This window comes from Catharus ustulatus, chromosome 9 (genome assembly GCF_009819885.2).
Source record: "Catharus ustulatus isolate bCatUst1 chromosome 9, bCatUst1.pri.v2, whole genome shotgun sequence".
Classification (NCBI taxonomy): Eukaryota; Metazoa; Chordata; class Aves; order Passeriformes; family Turdidae; genus Catharus; species Catharus ustulatus.
Window position 1 is genome coordinate 15,096,699 of NC_046229.1, and position 18,315 is coordinate 15,115,013.

The window sequence follows — 18,315 nt, forward strand, 5'->3', positions numbered from 1 at the left end:
AGTATGCCTGTTGAGAGCAAGTTAAACAGGTCAGGATCTGTTTTAACAATATCAGATGAAATATGAATTGTAACATTCTTCTTGGCTTACTTGAAAGTTTGAACTTTCTCTACAATGAAAAACTGAATTTTCCTACCCTCCTGATTATTTCTCATATATTTTATAAGGACAGAGGAATGTTTTCAGTGCTGCTCTTTTAAGGTCACAAAGCATGTAAAGCTCCAAGCTTTCAAATTCTTTTGAGTTATCCTGAGTTCTGGAACTTTTAGGGCCACAGGAGCTAATGAATCATAGACTGAGCTTTTTACTTTCCTTCATTTCAGTAGTCTAAACAGTATCTAGCCTGTTTTTCTTCCTTATTTATAGATACTTACATCTTCTATAATTAATTCAGATTCTTCATTTGTTTTTCCTGGGAACTTGACTCTCAAGTCATTCATAAGGAGAAGAGTCTCTTTTGTCAAAGCAACTTCTTGCTCTTTTGTTTTCTGTTGCAGTAAAGACTCGCTCTAAAAGCCAGCACAAAGCAGAGGAAAACATTTCAAGTGTGCCATTAAATCACATTACAAAGATGTTTCCTTGACAAAGAAAATATTCTAGAGTGACATAAAATATATTATTAAAGTGCATAGACGTATTATTTAATACAGAACTAATATATATCACATACATTAATGCATCACCATTACTTAGAGTTGTCAAGAAATCCAAGAAAAACAGTTTAAATGTAAGTTTGTTTGAAATAGAATAAACAAACATATATTCCATATTTATGATGCCCAGAATTTAAAGTATAAATTTGAAACTGAGATAACAGACTTTGAATTCAAATTCAGCATAATGAAAAATATTATTAGTCATAAAAAGCATCCTTTCAGTTCCTCACTTCACCAATTTTTATTGCCATAAACTAGCAATATATCACAGGGCCAAGATTTCAGGAAGCATTAAAAAGGACACTTTCCTCCTACTTATTCAGTAATGGGTCTGACAGTGTCCTCAGCCATCCCAAGTTTTGTTTAAAGTATTGGTGTTTTTTCCACCAACACTGATCTGAAACCCTGCAGTGTCTGCAGAAGACCATCTCTGGAGAATTTGGGGGTGTTCTTTGAAACAAGACACACTAGTTAGAAGTGTTTCTGATCCTCTTTCTTTTTCACATACTTTTGCATTTTCACATTTTTAAGACCAAGTCAGTTTAATTTTAATGTTTTTCAAGACTGAAATTCAAAATATTTAGGCACTTCTAATCTTGTGTCCTGCAACAATTACAATACTTAAGGATACTTTTATTTAAGTGAGTGATATTTTCAAGCACAAAAAATACTTTGGTATTTGATAAATGTTAATGTGGCTGAAATGATAAGATAGCAAATATTTTCAAATCCACTTTTGTTTATAAATCCTATATGTCTGCAATTCCCAACTGTAAATGATTTATTTTAAATTTTGTTTCCCTACGTTTAAAACATTCAGATCTCAGCAGACACCAAAAATGGCAGTGTTCTGCTCTTTTCTTGTCCAAAGGATAGCTAAACTAACACTTTATCATGCATAAATTATTTCTTCTTAGTAAGTCATAGTTTATCAATTTATCAATTATTCTAGCAGTAATATATATTATATTATTCTTAGTTGCAAAAATAATTATGAACAGAGTTCCATTCAGAATACAGTGCTAAATTACAAGTGGTTCTTACCCATTCTGTAAGTAATTTTATTCACATCATTTTTAGGAAGCATGACCTAAGCTCTATCACCCAAAGTAATTGTTCTGCACATCAAGATCATTTTTGTGGTGGAGCGTTCTCAATGAAAAAGAGAGTATGATTTCTTACTAATGTTAATTTAAGCGAGTAGCCCATTTTTAACATCAGACGGTAAGAGACTGCTTTTAATCTTTCAGTAATTTGTATTTGATATAAAGTTAATGTGAATAGAAAAATCCATATTAGCACTGTCTCATTAAACTCTCAGAGTACATTGTGATGATAAAAGGGTACTTTTTAAACTTAAGATAGCTAATTCGATAAAAAATACCTTTAACACATTGTTGTGAAGACACAATCTTAATGTCTTTCAATTCTATTAGCTGACTTTCAAGATGGAAAACCATGTTAAGGAGTATTTCACAAGATGTCAGCACACAATTTTAAAAGGATCCTTTTTCATTATTTAGAGAAAGCCTCATAGGCAAAACAGACAATAAGCGTTCTACTGGATAAAAATTGTGATTAGAGATAGTAAATACTATGAAGTAAGTCATTTAGCATTACAAAAGGATTTCTCACAATCAAAGCTCACCACAATACAGAAAGGTAGCAAATAGGGTTAAAAGTGCCAATTTGTTTTGCCCCATCTACACACAAATTATTTGGGTGATGAAATACATATGTCAGGCATCAAAGCACGAATGGAAATGCTCTGGCACCAGCAGGCAATGCAATCCTGAATGAGGCTGGGGATTGAGCCCTGCAAACACTGACTGGGGATAAGTGAATATGGGCTCCAACATACCAACACAAAAGAAGAAATGCCTGGACCATGAAGGAGATAGCAAAGAGGATGACAATCTGCTAACAAAATGAAAAAATACACATGGTCCAGAAGTACATTCTGAAAGTCCAACTAATCATACAAATTCTAAACAATTAAAGGTCTTTAATCTGATCTATTAATTATTTGGGCCAGTTGCTGGTCTGTCTCAAGGAGAGGGTTCAAATTAAAGATACTTTATCTTCTTTTTTAAAAAAGAGGATGGCTTCTGAGTCAGTTACTGCAATGGCAAATCCTGAAGACCAAAAGCTCTGTATAAATTTTCAGTAGTTCATTTTGGAAGTAGAGCTCTACTGCAGTGGTATTGCATATGCAAAAGGGGCCCAGTAAGTTGAAGATTAATCTCACTTTCTTCTACAATGGACAGCCATACAAATACTTACTTATGTTTTATTCTGGCACAATCTGTTTACCCTTGGACTATACAAAAGCTTTGAAATCTGGATGTATTTTTGTTACTATGAAGATTTTGAAGATAGATACAGCCTTACTTCAGAACCAGCAGCCCCCAGAATCACAGAAAATTTTTAAGAGAGGTAATGGTCCTTTCTATCTTCAAAAACCTATTTAGGAGTGAAGGTTTCCCATTCTCTTAAGATTTCCATTTCCACAAAATATAACATCTGTATTGCTGCACCAAGAACACTGAGACATCACAGCTAGCACTCATCCCATATCACATACAGGTCTGGAGATCTCATATGCTTGAGTGTCTGTCAAAATAATCTTGACTACAGTACCTCAAGTTTTCTGATGTTGCAAAGATTACTAATGTATTTTTGAATTTTAGAAAAAAATTGAACACATTTTGAATGTGCCTGCCGTGTTAACTCACCCCTGAAGAGTTCACAGTTCCCGAGGTGGCTGTCTGAGAGAATCTGGCTGAAGATGGGCTACGACTCAGAGAGTGAGACCTGTTCACTGGGGATGTTCGCTGCATTTGGAGAGATGCTTTGGCTGAAAAGGGGCGCTGCTCAGCTGCCTGGGACTGCATAGTGAGGATGGAAATGGAACGAGGGCAGCTCACAGAACGCCTTATTGGGCCTGCAGATGATGTGGGGGACGAATATGATGGAGACTTTACGTTTTTATTTGATGGTTTGCAGTTCATTCTACCTGCAGACAGATCAAATGAATGATGTTTTTATTTTCTAAACACCCATTTTTCAGTCTCTGTAACTAACAACACATATGATCAATGTTTGCACAATGTTGTACTACCATGTGTGTTGACTAACAACTATGCATGTAGAAGTCAGTCGTGTCAGATCCCCTAATAATACAGAATTCACATACTTATAGGAACATTTATTTCTTCCTTATATTCAGCTTTAATCAGGCAGGTTCCAATTCACTATAACACACATGAGATTTATGAGGGAGGGCATGAGTTCTTTAGGTCAAAATGTATGTGACTTCTGTGTGTGGTTTCCTGACTATAAGGATACAGAAACAGGAGAGAAAATGCTCACTGGATCCCACATTTGCAGATTTAGTATCTCTCATTTGCTGCAGCTAGTTACACTATTTTTTAATTTAGTTTTCAGCTAAATAAATGCTGCTATGGAAAGTAAAATTTTAGAAGCAGCATTATATATATGCAACTACATTATAAAATTCTTTGAGACAATACACCTCTAAAACAAAAAATAACATGGTATATCTATTAATTTAGAAAATTTTAAATTTTAAAGAAACTGAAACAAGCAAACCAGTTGACACATTCTAAAAGACTGAAGAATTTAATATAATTCATTATCAATGCCACACTCATTTAGAAAAGTGATCATTTAACTTACCTGATCGTTCCAAAGACTTGTATTTATTTTCTTCAAGATCATATGAAACTTTTTTCTCTTTTTTTTCATTGTGATCTTCCTTTTCAGTTTCTTCTCCCGATTCTGACAAACTGCTATCACTGTCACAGCTACTGTCACTACTGTGGTTCTTAGGTTTCCTTAAGGGGTGTGCACTTTCTGGCATTGAAGACAAGGGCTTTAAAAAAAAAATAAAAATAAACAGCCAGCTATCACACTAGATCCCTGATTCAGGCAGGTTCAGGCAGGATTTGCAAACAGCTGTAAACCCTCCCAAATTAGATTGGAATTTTGTCCTAAATTTTAAATCAATTGCTTAAATATGTAATTAAATTCATTCCACTGTAATTCTAATCTTTGTCACATGAAGAGCAGCACAATATAGTAAGAGTGGGGGGAATTGTTTTAAGTATGAATTGCACTACCAAACATACCGAATTATGGTTTGAAATCATAAATCAATTGATACAGAATACCATCTACAATCAGTTCAGGTTTCTTTATTCGCAATAACTGAAGCTACAGCTTAACAATGATCAACATGAAGTAGAGAAATACATCAGGGAACTTTGGGTGTTTTCCTTTTCAAAAGAAAGTGATTAAACCACATCCTGCAGAGAGCAGAAACCAAAGAATATATAGCAAGCTGTGCTGGGGGATCTTGGTGCCTCACACGCACATGGGATTCAGTGTCATTAGCTAATTAATCCTGCGCTATTACCAAGGATACTGCAAGACAAAAAATCAAAAAGTGAAGACAGAGAAACTGATCCAAGAACAGAAACTACAATTGAAAATTTTTCGTCTTACATCTGCCATCAGTCAGACACAGAAAATGCAGTATCTCCCATTATATCTGTTCTCCTAAGTAGGCTTGTGTGGTCACCTTTTCTTCCTACACACTTTCTTTCCAGTAACTCTCAGCTATAAGAAGCTATGCTGATGGCCTCATCTACCAAATGGATTGCAGTTAAAGCTCCGATTTAAAAAAAAATTAAAATCATAATTTCTGGATATATTTTGAGTCAAAGTGAAAAAGAACTCTCAGGAAGAATTTAAATTTTTCTAACGTCTTAGCATAAGACGTCATGCAATGCACCTAGATTTATTATGAGGCTAACAGAAAAAAAACCCCAAAACCCCCTGTTGCTGCAAGATACACTTAATAGATGCTACTTAAACTTCTATTCCAGACAAGGAAGGGAAGGGATTTCTGCCACTAACTAATAGTCTGCTTATACCATCCAAGCTGTTAGACCAGATAAGGAGAAGTTAGAGAAGAATACTGCATTGAGGAGAGCCCTGACAATTGTTGTTACACAAAGAATATGTTGATATGTATCTGTCTGCCAAAGGGATAAAAGTAAGGTGCCTCAACACATACTACTTTATTAAAAATAGGTCTTCTTATCATGAAATGCTGTGTATGATGGAGACATATTGATCAGACATTCCTGAGGAGTTACACAAGGTATTACAAACATTTTCCATCTCAGTTCACAGGGGCTTTAGGATAAATCTTATTCCACTTATCACATACATGTTCCTCACACATTCTACAGTAAACAATACCAATTAACAATGAAGAATAAAAAGAAAGATCAAAGAAATTATGAAAAGCAATAATGACAAACAATAGCTAAATCTGGGTATAAACTGATCTCTTAAAGAGATATCTGATTACCTAGCACATCTGATCACCTTGATTTTACCCTTATGCTAACCCAATTTTTCTGTGATTAAACTCATCTGGTCTTATACCAAAAGAATTACAATTAATTTCTCATTTCCTCTACAATATCTGATATTTTAGTTCCTTTCCATTGTCCTGCACACATGGGTAACCCTGGCAGTGTGTAGGTGTCAGGAGCCCTCTAGAGGCTATAAATAAACCAGACATTTCCAGAATGCACTTCTCCATTTATGCAAAACCCAGTGATAATTCGAGTGCAGGAAAAAATGCCTTCACTCTGTGAAAATCATTATTTCTTTTTTCCTGCACTGAGTTCCTAATCATGTTCAAATAAAAATAAAGCTGAAATTCCGAGCTAACATGGAATAATTGTTACACTCAAAGCTTGTATTTATTTATATGTACACAGCCCTCAACCTCTCCTATGTATGGATATGTATGGGGAAATATAGATGTTTATATAAGTTTCTATGTATGGAGGAGCATGAGGAGGAACACACCTCTCCCTCCTAACCAGTCCAGTTGTTTTGTTAGTTTTCTGAGTCCTGACTGATGGGTTTTTCTCCAAGGAAGAGTGCAACCAAAGGCAGTGCATCTGACCTAAGAGGACCTTCTGTCAGCAGGGCAGCCACTGAATTTGAGGGAGGACAGACTCCATGACCTTCTCAAAGAACCTTTCATGTTGGGTTACCTGAAAGTGAAAAGTACCGGTCCTGTGGTTGCTTTGTTTGGTTTCTTTTTTCTTTTAGATCCTGCATATGCAAATAGTTCTTTATTTGTAGGATTTTATGGTTACAAGATGAGATTATTCTCTTACCTAACAGACTGACAGGCAATAGTACTTTCTACTGCCTGCCTCCCTCACCAAATTTCTGTATAGATATATATCTCGATGTTACATATCCCATAGCAGCCTCTTTACAAAGAGGTTGCCAATCAAATGCATGTGATTGTCCATATTAACCTTAACCCTTACAGGGAGGAGGCAATGTTCTTTTCGAAAAAGATACCAGGACCATCTGCATGGGCATCTGTGTTTCAAAGGGAACACACAGGACATTATGCAACGATGGAAATCTCTGCTTACATGGCTTCACTGTAGGCAAGGCTTAAATGATTGAGAAATGTATCATAAAAAAGATGCAGGAATAAGAATCCTGCATAGCATGAAGTGTGCATAGCGCAAGGAAAAGAAACAGTCTCCCTGAATAAGGTATTTTCATTGTTTTCTGTTTTGATTTCATCAGTTTTAGTGGGGGGGGGAAAGGAAATTTTGGTCATAAGCAATTTTTTCTTTCTCCTGTAAGTGGAAACAATATTGTACCAGTAAGGCAGCTGTAAGCTACACAATCCATTTGTCTGCTATAAAAGAAGACCATGGCATATAATCTTACCCATAAATTAATCAAAATTCATCTTAAAACTAATTGAGAGAGGTTTCTCAGTTTGGGCTTAGTACCCTATTAGTGTTTAATTAAATGTTACAGCCTCCAGCTTGGGGATGCTTTGTGAGCACGGAGTGTAGAGGTAGAACAAGTCAGGCTGCATACAGGCAACCAGACAGATGCTCTCCAAGGGTTGCTGAGAAAAGACAGGCTTCTGGAAAAAGGGAAAACTGTGACTGAGATGGTAAACTTGAATTACTGACCCCATGTTAAAGAACTGAAAACAAAATTTCAAGGAAAAGGATCTCTGTAAGAACATGGACTGAGTGTACTGCTAGCACAGACTGGGATTTTTTTCTCTTGTTTAAATGAATCCACTGCGGTTAAAGCACGAGCTCACAAAATCCCCACATTTTAATGAGGTCCCTGCAAATCTATCTTAATACCAGATTGGGCATGTAGATCCTCTTTCCAGAATGCATGCCTGTAATAAGATGTAGTTCTTTGGATTCTTGCACATATTTAAAGTATTTCTTCGAGCTCAGAACCATTTTCAGCATTTATTTTGTGCAGATATATCCACAGATTTGTACACCATGTCATCAGAAATATAAAATGCTGTAAAAAAATTTACATGCATCCATAAACAAATCCATCAAAGCTCAGAACAGAGATGTAGGCTCTTCTAAGCAGACTTGACCTAAAATGTTTACAGGATATGAAAAACACACTTATTTCAGCCAAGCCCAAACTATTTATCTTTACTGGCTTAGAGATAAGTTTATTTAAGGCAAAGACTCACATGAACTATGCACACAAGCAGAAAGCATTAAGCTAAAAATAATATACATTCACATTAAAAGCAGATTTTGGATACAAAATGGGTTCCAAGATATACTGTAAAACCCTCTTAGCAAGGGAATGAGCTATAGATATATATAAAAATTATAATTCATTATTTGACTTTCCACAGTGCCTTTTATCCCATGATCTCAAAAATCCTAATTTTGGCACTAATAAATTAGAGAAGAAAGCATTTTTATGAGATCCACTATTGATATAAAAATCTTTTCACACACTGAAATCAATCTCTCATACAACAGTTGTTGCCATGCATGGCAATCCCTCCAAATGATTTAGGGAGGGAAAGAAGGATCACATATCCCCTTAAAAATTTAATGGGATTTAGTTGGACAAATGGTAGTGATACCTCTATTCACACTTTAAAAAAAAAAAAAAAGATTAATGGCAGTCTGAGGAAGAAAACTTCCAGCAGGATCAACTGACTAAATTCCCCACTTAAAATTCTCAGAAAACCTGTCTATAGAGTGAAATAAAAAATTGGTATCTCGAAGCCAAATACCTTAGGTCCTCGTTGCCTGGTGCATTTTCCCATTAGCTTTTCATCATCTATTTCACACTGCTCCAGAAGATCCAAAATGTCCTCCTCCTGGAAATGGGAATTTCATTACTATTAATTCAAAGGAGGACATACCCTGTCCTTCAAAAAATCAAGCAGAAACTGGTAGAAATTTGAAACTGCTCTGATTTTTAATCCTGAAATAGGACTATGAATTCCTCCACAGGAGGAAATAGAAATATTTCCTTTCATGTATGCATCTCTCCTTGCAAGCAACATGAAAATGAGGTTTAAAATCAAGTCCTAACATTTAAAAAAAAAAAAGTCTGAAGAAAGGATTGAACAAAGATTCCTGTAAAACTGCTGGATGATGCCAACTACAAAGATGTAAAATTATTTCTCAGATTCCAAACTACATCATGTTAGCTTGTTATTAATACAGCTGTTTTCCTACTTCCTCTGACTAAATAAGTAGGTAAATCAGGCCAAATTTTTGGATGCCTTAAATCCTTAAACTAGTGGAGCTGGTATACAAGTGAATGAATAGGCTGGGAATATTACTAGAGGAAGAAGGAGGGAATCACCAGCTCAAAAGCAGTTTCTGCCAGCCTCTGGTTTGGCTAGGGTAAGGCTGAGGATCAGGAATATGGTAAAGTAGCTTAAAGCCATCTAGCCTGTCTCCACCCTGGGTCCACTGCAGTTCATCCAGATTCAAGGATCTGGTCCACAGGCTGCACAAAGAACAATAAGATCATGGAACATTATCAAAAGATATTTATTAGCCATTCTACACTATTATAGTGAAACTAATCCACGAGGTCATGAATTCAAAGATAAGTAACTCCTAAAGCCCGTACTCGGTGTACTTCAGTACCTTCATTCTTTTTAAGGGGTTATTCATTTCCCGCTGAAGTGAAGCAGCTCTTCCAGCAAGAAATGTCTGGAAAGCAGTGGCTAACAAACTCTCATACTTTTCAAGCAATGTCTTATCATCAGGAGGGTAAATTCGCCTGAAAAGGGAAAAAAAGAAGAGTGTAAGATAAAAGCTGAGGTATTCATCACACAAAATGTCACTAATATGCCATCTCTTTTTTAACATGTATGCATCCCATCTATAATAATTATATAATATCAAATCATAAAACATATACTCTGAACACTGCTCTCTGAATGTACTTTTAATTCAGACAACACATTCATGTTTTAACTAGCAATTAGCCAGTCAAAAGAAGTACCATATAGGTCATTCCAGAGGTATACCAAAACCCAGTTTTGCAGTGCTCAGAAATTTTAGTGGGGGTGAGTGATGCATACAGGTGTGAATGATTCATGAAATATTAGCAAAATATTTTATGCCAAATTCAGAGCCACAAGATTGGTATTAGCAATAAAAGGACACAAAACAATTTATATTAGCAATCAAAGGACACAAAACATAAGCATGATATGAATTAAAGACTGAGTATGTACTACACTTGAATGCTAAATCCTCCAAAAAATAAACAAGAAGAAATAGGTGCTATAAGAATTTTAAAAAATGGTACACAGATATATATGGTGACTGATTTTCCATTACAGTAGCTATGCCATTATTTTCTAAAATCACAGGTAAGGAGATTATGACAGTATCAGAAGCAGGACTTGGTGATTTATTCATGTTCATCAAGAAACAATGGGCTTTGAAGAAAACCACTTCAACCCATCTGTCATGAATACCTGAAACACAGCCAGAAATATGGCTAAGATGGAAGACTAATTTTTAATATATTGTGAGGAGTAACCCATAAGTTAATTTTGCCTGCACTGTGCAAGGCATGGACACCATTTGTACAGTGCATGACATTATGTGACTTTTATGTATTTGTGAGTCTTTTCTGAACTTTTTACAAGTTTCTTTTTTTCTTTTTCTTCCTTTTTAGACGTTTTCTCCTTGAAAAGGTAACTATCATGTGGATATTGTTACAATAAAAAAAAAAAGATGTTTTGATACCATTAGTCTCAGGACAGTTGTAAAACAAAATGAAGATGCTTCCAGTTTGCATTAAACACCTAAAGGAGATTCAGGTTCTAATTCAGTTTCAGTGAACACCTTTTAATGGTGCTGATTCTACTGCAGAAAAAGTACCATAGAAGAATGCTTTAAAGAAAGGGTAATATTCTCAATGTATTTAGATACAGACTGCAACTAACGGCCAATTCAAAGCCACGTACATCCTTTCCAATTCCTCATAATTTCACAAGAGCTCAAAACTGTGGCTCCAACTTTAGCTGCCCCAAGACTCCTACTGGAGCCTGCTGTGCTTGCAGACAGACATAGACTAAGCGAATTGCTGAGCTAATATTCATAAATTAAATCCAAAACTCCTGAGTTTGACTGAGGTTACTCTGGATTTTTATTCAGAGTTTAATATTAATCCATTCAGCAATACTAGCTTCCAAAATTTCCATGATTCTATGTCAATGCCTGACACAAGCTACTCCTGCTCTAGAGAGGAATATCACATAGAGAAAATAATGCATAATGCTCAGATAAAATTCCTTTTCTTCTCTAGCCAAAATTACTTTCCTTCTCATGTTCTGCTGATCCTTCAGCCTTTTCTCAAAGACATGGTAATAAGAAAACACAAAGCTGTTCTGCCTTTTTAAAAGTGCAGATTCCTCATTAAGTGACACTTTACTTTTTCCTGAGGAAAAAAAATACGTGTTTTTATTGATTTACAGTAACCAAAAAAATAAATAAAGAGAACATGTGTCTGATTTTCAGATAAGAACTGAATAAGCAACTTAAAATATGATCAGTTAATAAGCTAGACATTTAAGTTATGAAAAAGAAAAATGCATTAAAGCATCATAGTGCCTCTCTTTTAGTAGCATGAAAATAACCACTTTTATTACTTCATTGTACATCTAGAGGTTTCTTTTATTTACTAGTTTAGCTCTACATATCAAAAAATTATGTAATTAAAAGTTACACAGACTCTTTGTAAGCAAATTGTGAAATCATCAAAAATGTGAATTTCACAGAACCATCTATCTATTTAAATGAGAATTTTACTGGGAATTGTAGAACATCTGCTCAAAAAAAGGCAGTAATGAAGAACAGCAATAAAGGCATTCCGACTAGTTCACAATAAAATATGTGAACTCAGACCTCTCACACACTGGAAGAATGTTGTAAATATTCCCATTATCTCTTCCTAGCCATACTCTGTTCCCTTTCACCAACTATTCCTAGGCCATGCTTTCACTTCCCAATGAAGCAAATATCAAGAAATAATAACAAAAACATCACCCAAAAACAATTTTGTTTCTGGCCAATGCCTGTTGTAACTGACAATGCAAAGCTCTCTTTTGAACATATTTTACCAAGGAATCTGAAGGTACATACAGTTCAGCCTAGTGGGATCCAGAATCAAAGTGCAAAAATACAAATAAAGTATTTCAAATGTCACTCTATTCAAAATGATAGCAGCACCCATAATGTTTCTGAATTGTTGGCAAGCCTCAGAGATACAATTCAAAGATTATATTTTTACAGGGGAATAATCATTCTGCACCCCTGCCACCAAGACAAGAATGATCATATGCAATTAGAGAACATGCCCACAACAGTCATGATTCTTGGTACACTGAATGTGAACCATCACATCTTTCAAGCAAATGTCTTGCACAAGCAACAGGGTGACTGATGTTTCCTAATTCCTAAGTGCATGGAAAAAATTGGAATCAAGAAAAGAACCATCAGAAAAAAGACACCTGATGTACATATATATGTCTTCTATAAATGCCTACAGATTTTTGGCAGAAAATTATCATCTACCACAAATATTTGTTTCCACTGTTCCTAAAGAATATACTGAATACTTCCTACTAATACAGTCAAAAACATTCACCTGTAGTTCCCCATGTGTCTATTTTCATGCTCCTCTTTGGAAATCTGTTTACGTACTTGTGCAAGTCTTTCCTTCTACAAATCAAGAAAGTAAGACAATTAAAACAAAAGAGAGTATATAGCATGAACAAGAAACAGCACATTTTTTCCCTTCCTACCAGTTCTTGCTTTCTCCTTTCCAGTGTGTGGCGCTGCCTCTCCCAGTCTGAGGAACCTGGCAAGAGTTTTTTCACTGAACCTTGGCCATACAGCCTTTTTTGAGCCTCAGCCTTCTGTTGGGCTAAATTTCTCCTTTTATCACTTGTCCTGAAACACAGATTATTAAGAAATGTCAATTCAATGCACTTTCATATCAAGTACACAATCTGTATTTTCCAGTCAGCTGTGTGTTTATCATATACTAGAATTTAAATATTCATTAAGATTTTTTTCATATTAACTTTCATGGCTACAGTATTTTCACACTTTAAGGGATACTGTATTGACTCTGTGTTACAATTTAATGTACAAAAGTGGCTGTATCTATTTTCCTGAGGAGTAGATTTTTTTCAACATATCTTAGCTACAAAGTTTACCTCTAGAGGGATGGGCTTTTGACTGAATGTGACGCTATTACTCAAGCAAATTTATTTTATGGCTGCATACCCATGACTGCACACATAGGCCAACTTCAAGAAGTGTTTGAAAATGTTTTAAAAATAAGTACAAAAATTACTATTACCATTAATTTTTGCAATAAAGGCAAAAGAAAATGCATGAAGAAAAATTAAATTCAGGTTAATTTCTACAGAAAAACTGACAGCAAGGGAAACATTTACATTTTGAAAATATGAAGGTGGAAAAAAGATTTTTTTCTGAGTCCAAATCAAATTCAAAAAAAAAAAAAAATCAAAGCAACAGAAATAGAGGTGGACTGAAGAAAAATTGACAAAGTACCGTATGTTGAGAAGCTTTAATGCATTTAGCAGAACACCTTTTTTCACATCATAGTCTATTTTTTGATCCGTTCCAAAGCTTGGGGCACGATTAATCTGAAAAAAAAAATGACACACAGAAGACTCAGTAATGTTCGGGAACAGGCTTTGTAGAAATGGCTCTTTCAAACACAGCAGAGGTTAAGAGAATACATGTTGAGAAATTCTTTTCCATTTGTATATTTTCTTTTTAAATAGAGTACTGAGTATGAGAGATACTGGGAGCTGGGAAATGCACCCTTAAAGTCACCAGGTTATCCAGACAATTACAGTGAACACCATTCAAGTCCTGCCACTGTGAATCCAGACTAATCTACTCTTGGTTGCTGCCACCAGAAAATTTACCACACAGAGTGCTGTTAAACACATTGTAACAGATGATGTGCCCTGCTATGGCGGTCCAGCACAGAAAGAGTCAAACTCTTTCCTAGTTCCCAGTCTGAAAGAAACTCTAAACACTACTCTAAAAAGTAACAACTATACAAGGACAGAAAGAGGCTCTAATCCAAGGTCTTCTTAAGTATATTTAAATAACTTTTTACATACATTTGACAGTAACACACAGAAATCTAATTTATAAAATCAGTATATAGTCTAAAAACGTAAGATAATTAACAGTCTCAGCAACAGAAAGCTTATAAACTAAGCACAAGAGATTAAAAATGGTACCATAAATATGAGAGAAACAAGGAAAATGCAACTTGGAGTCTCATAGTGAGACCAGATCATACACTTAACAGTCAGGAGCCTCAACCAGCCATCTTATAACCCTGACAAGTTTTGGACTCCCTGCAGAACCTGTTTTCAGGAAGTTTTGAGGAGGAATAATGTTATTCTATGAACTCGTTCCAGGCCAGTAGAAAAATTTATACTTGAGTAATGGATGCTAATGACAAGTAGGAATCTCACCTTGATAGTGAATGAGCAGTGCTGGTTACAAAAGGGACAGATAGAAAAGAGCTTCAGAAGTGGAAACTAATACCTTGTGTCCCACACAAATCAGCAGTGGGATACAGTTTACATGTCCAAAGCAGAGGGCAAAAGCAGTTTATTTTGTTTTAGCACTCTAAATATATTACAGCATCTTAGAGCCTTTAATGTTGTGGGACAGAACTATTGTGGCTGCTGTGCCACCCACTGTCCTGTTGCTGTGTTCCAGGTGCCCCATCACCTGTGCTCATTATTGATGGGTACCTTTTGGCTTTGGGAATCAGATCCTTCGCTGCTTTTGCAGATAAACTGTAAAAGTGAGCAGTGAGATCTGATGTTGAAAGAAAAATCTCGAAAATTCAGCAGAAAGAGTGAAAAGATTTATACATATTCTTTTTTGGAAAACTTTCATCCAAATAGTTAATTGACCAACCTCTTTAGACTGACCTGTTCACTACAATCATATCACAACGGAGATGGTAAATACAGCTGCTGACTAATCTGTAAGACTGTGGCATTGTAATCTTGGTAAGGTACTAGTGATATGCCACAAAAGGTATTCATAATTACTGGTTACCAAACCATTGTCTGTGCATCTGTCAGCCAGGAGATGGTTATTTAGAGTTCAGTGACCTGAGAACCAGGACATGCACAACTAGGTTGTGTTAATATAACACAGTAATTTTATCAACAAGGCACATCTTGAAGATTGTTGTCAAAAACAGGATTGTATGAGGCACCCCAAAAGTACAAGAAAATTATGGTTGCAAATGATGCCCTTGGCCAAACTGTGTTCACTACAGGAATGCAACCTCGTAAACAAGACAATATTGGTTCTACAGGTAACAAAGAAAGCACATGGCATGACTCCAGCAGATATAAAAGACTTGTGGTAAAACTTGGAGACAATGTGGAATTGCTGGCCAGTAAATGAACAGTCAGTGAGCAGATCATGTCAGCAAACAAAAAAAAAAAAAATAACCCAAGGTGAAATTAAGAGCAAAGAGGAAGCAAAACTTTACCATCAACAGTGTGTTCTTCTGGTGAAAAATGTAAGACACTGAAAACTTGGTATAACCACCTAGCCATCTCTTTTTGGAGAAGTAGACTTCTCCTACCCCACTGTGGTCTTTGGACACCCAGGGGTACAGACAGGACAAGCATAACACAAGAGAAACAAGTAGATGCCAGAAAATTTGTATATGTGAATTTTAACTACTTCATTAATAGGAATTAGCAATAACTGCTTGGTTTAAGATGTTCACATTCATTTCACCTGGATTGTTAGCAAAGTTTTGAACGGATTTTGCTAGCTCAGTGACACTAAATAATATATCTGAATGTGTATGTAAGGTTTCTTTTGCCTAGCCCACATAAATCACAATGAAAGTTAGGTACCCTGCACTGGAGAAAGTTATTAAAATGCATGTTATCTTTTTCTCCAATTATCCCAACTTTGTGATCCTAACTGAATATAATGAGGGTGAACAAGACTGGAGACAATCCAAGAACTTCAACTGCATGAATTTATTTTTTTTTACATAAAATAAACCAACTTGGAAATTTTGGATGAAAAGTAAAACCGGATTTCCTGGGAATTGAAGGGAGATTGTTGCTACTCAGAAAGGATGGAGGCTGCACAGATCCTTGCCAGAAGCATTTGGTGCCACAAGATGGCAATCATGCATTTCCCACAACCCTCACTACGATAGAAGGTTCCGGAAGTTCAGTAGCACCAAGGAGCAGGGGAGCTACAATGCATCAAGGCAATACAAACAAAAGTCAACTCCGGAAAGCAGAGTCATTATAATATGTTGCACAATTTATTTCTTTTAATAGTTTGTTAAGCTATCTTTATAACAGAAAAGCTACATGAGGCATGGAAACATGAAACTAATCATCCTAATCCTATTTTGGCAATTTTCCCATAATACTGGGAACATTCAGGGACTTGTGATTAGGACTTGTTACCACTGTTAGAAAGAATGATTCACTCCCCTAAGGGGGTTTTGGCAAGAGGGAAATGGTGGAAAGAAATAAGAGCAGAAATCTGTGCAAGAAGCAGAAGTGTTCTAGAAAAAAATATATCTATATATGTACATATATATATATATATGCACAGACTGTATATATTGTGTGTAGTCTATGTATATACACTACAGGTTTGACCTTTACTGCAGTACACACAGCATGCACACAGTGTGCATACATCTACACAGTGTTGGAAGTGCTGCAAAAAGGCATGAACAAGCAAGGTAAAAAGTAGTAAATGAGTATGCAAAATTAATAAGTTTCAACGTTTGAAATTTCTGTTAGTTTTGGTAAATGCGTAGCAAACAAGTTGAAGGATATACGTATTACCAAAACCACAAAAGGAAATACTTGGACTTTTACTTTAAAAACAAAAATAGTAACTAGGTACACAATTCCAAGTCCTGAAGTATTCTCCAGCAAGTCAAAATACCGGAGGAGCATTTATTACTTTACTCCCTCATAAACAAAGAGTCTGGGATTGTATGACTCAATGCTCCCAACATCTCCACAGCTCATGAAAACATCAGAGCAGACAGAGAGGTGTCCTTCAGAATGGACTCCCTGTGCTGGCTGACTCAGCACCTCTCACAGAATTGGTCTGTCAGCATTTGCTACAAGGCTGAATGAAATGTTACACAGACCCTTCTGTCTGCACTTAAATAACTACACACAGTTATATGCAAGCTACAGGCAACCTACAGATGATAATCTGGAAGTGCAGTGCTAAGTCAAAGGGACAGCAAGCTTCACTGGACAAAAACAGAGGATATTGATGTAGTACAAAATAAGTTCATGTCATGCGCTGCTTTTGGCGAGAACATCAAAGCCACCAAATATGTCATGCCTGCATGGCGACAGTGAAGGAATTTTATTTTCCTAATTAAAATTATAATGAACCCCTGAGAGAAAAAAGCATGACAAAACAACTGTTGACAGTATTAATGGCCTGCAAATGAGGTTATAATTCAGTAAATTAATTGTGTACATTTTCTTCATCAGTTGCAAAATCATATTCGTGACTTGCTGTCAACAGAGAGATTTTGAATACATTTTGCTTTTTTCCCCAAGCTGCAGCCCCCCCAACCACTTAACAGAATGAAGTAAGACCACCTGAAAAAGGACAAGTGAATTTCATCTATGTTATTAATAGGATAATATAAAAGACACAACAGACAAACCTCAAACATTCCTGATCGAAAATGTGTGAGAGCATCACTCAATTTAATTGTACCACTAACAAACATATATTTCTAGTCCCATCATACCAATAGTTTCCATAATTTCCTGTATATCAAATTACTTTTCTCTTTTCATGGCAGTGCTTTTAAAAAGCACAGGAGAGGAAAGAACAGATATCCCCAAAAAGGAGAAGATTAAGTGTACACATTCACAAAAGTTATCAGGGCCATATTACATAGCCATACTAATGAAGGAAATCTATGTATCACCCACTTGCTACAATCAATTCCCATTGAAACTTTTCCATTAAACTTCAAAAACATCTGAAATGCAACACTGGTCTAAGAAAACAATTACCTTTCTTTCAGTATCAAAAATCACTTCAAGGTGATCACTGGACTTCGTAGAAAAGCACCATTTATGTACTCAACAACAGCGCACAGATTTTCTTTGCAAGTTTTCTTACACAGATTTGGACTCAGCTGGGGCTTAGTT

General features: G+C 35.8%; 1 protein-coding gene across 5 annotated transcripts in view; it reads right to left on the reverse strand.

The window, feature by feature from the left end:
• The window catches only part of TTLL7 (tubulin tyrosine ligase like 7), a 66,657-nt gene that overhangs the window by 14,660 nt on the left and 33,682 nt on the right, over nt 1-18,315 (reverse strand). For all 5 annotated transcript variants that reach the window (XR_004418648.2, XM_033067049.2, XM_033067052.2 and 2 more), the window contains 8 exons: nt 13,640-13,734; nt 12,862-13,009; nt 12,705-12,778; nt 9,686-9,821; nt 8,815-8,901; nt 4,356-4,551; nt 3,392-3,672; nt 375-509 (listed from right to left, as the gene is read on the reverse strand). Coding sequence is in view for 4 of the 5 variants with exons in the window: in XM_033067049.2 (XP_032922940.1) it covers nt 375-509; nt 3,392-3,672; nt 4,356-4,551; nt 8,815-8,901; nt 9,686-9,821; nt 12,705-12,778; nt 12,862-13,009; nt 13,640-13,734 (1,152 nt within the window). In the remaining variant the exon portion in view is untranslated. The remainder of the gene's footprint in view (nt 1-374; nt 510-3,391; nt 3,673-4,355; nt 4,552-8,814; nt 8,902-9,685; nt 9,822-12,704; nt 12,779-12,861; nt 13,010-13,639; nt 13,735-18,315) is intronic.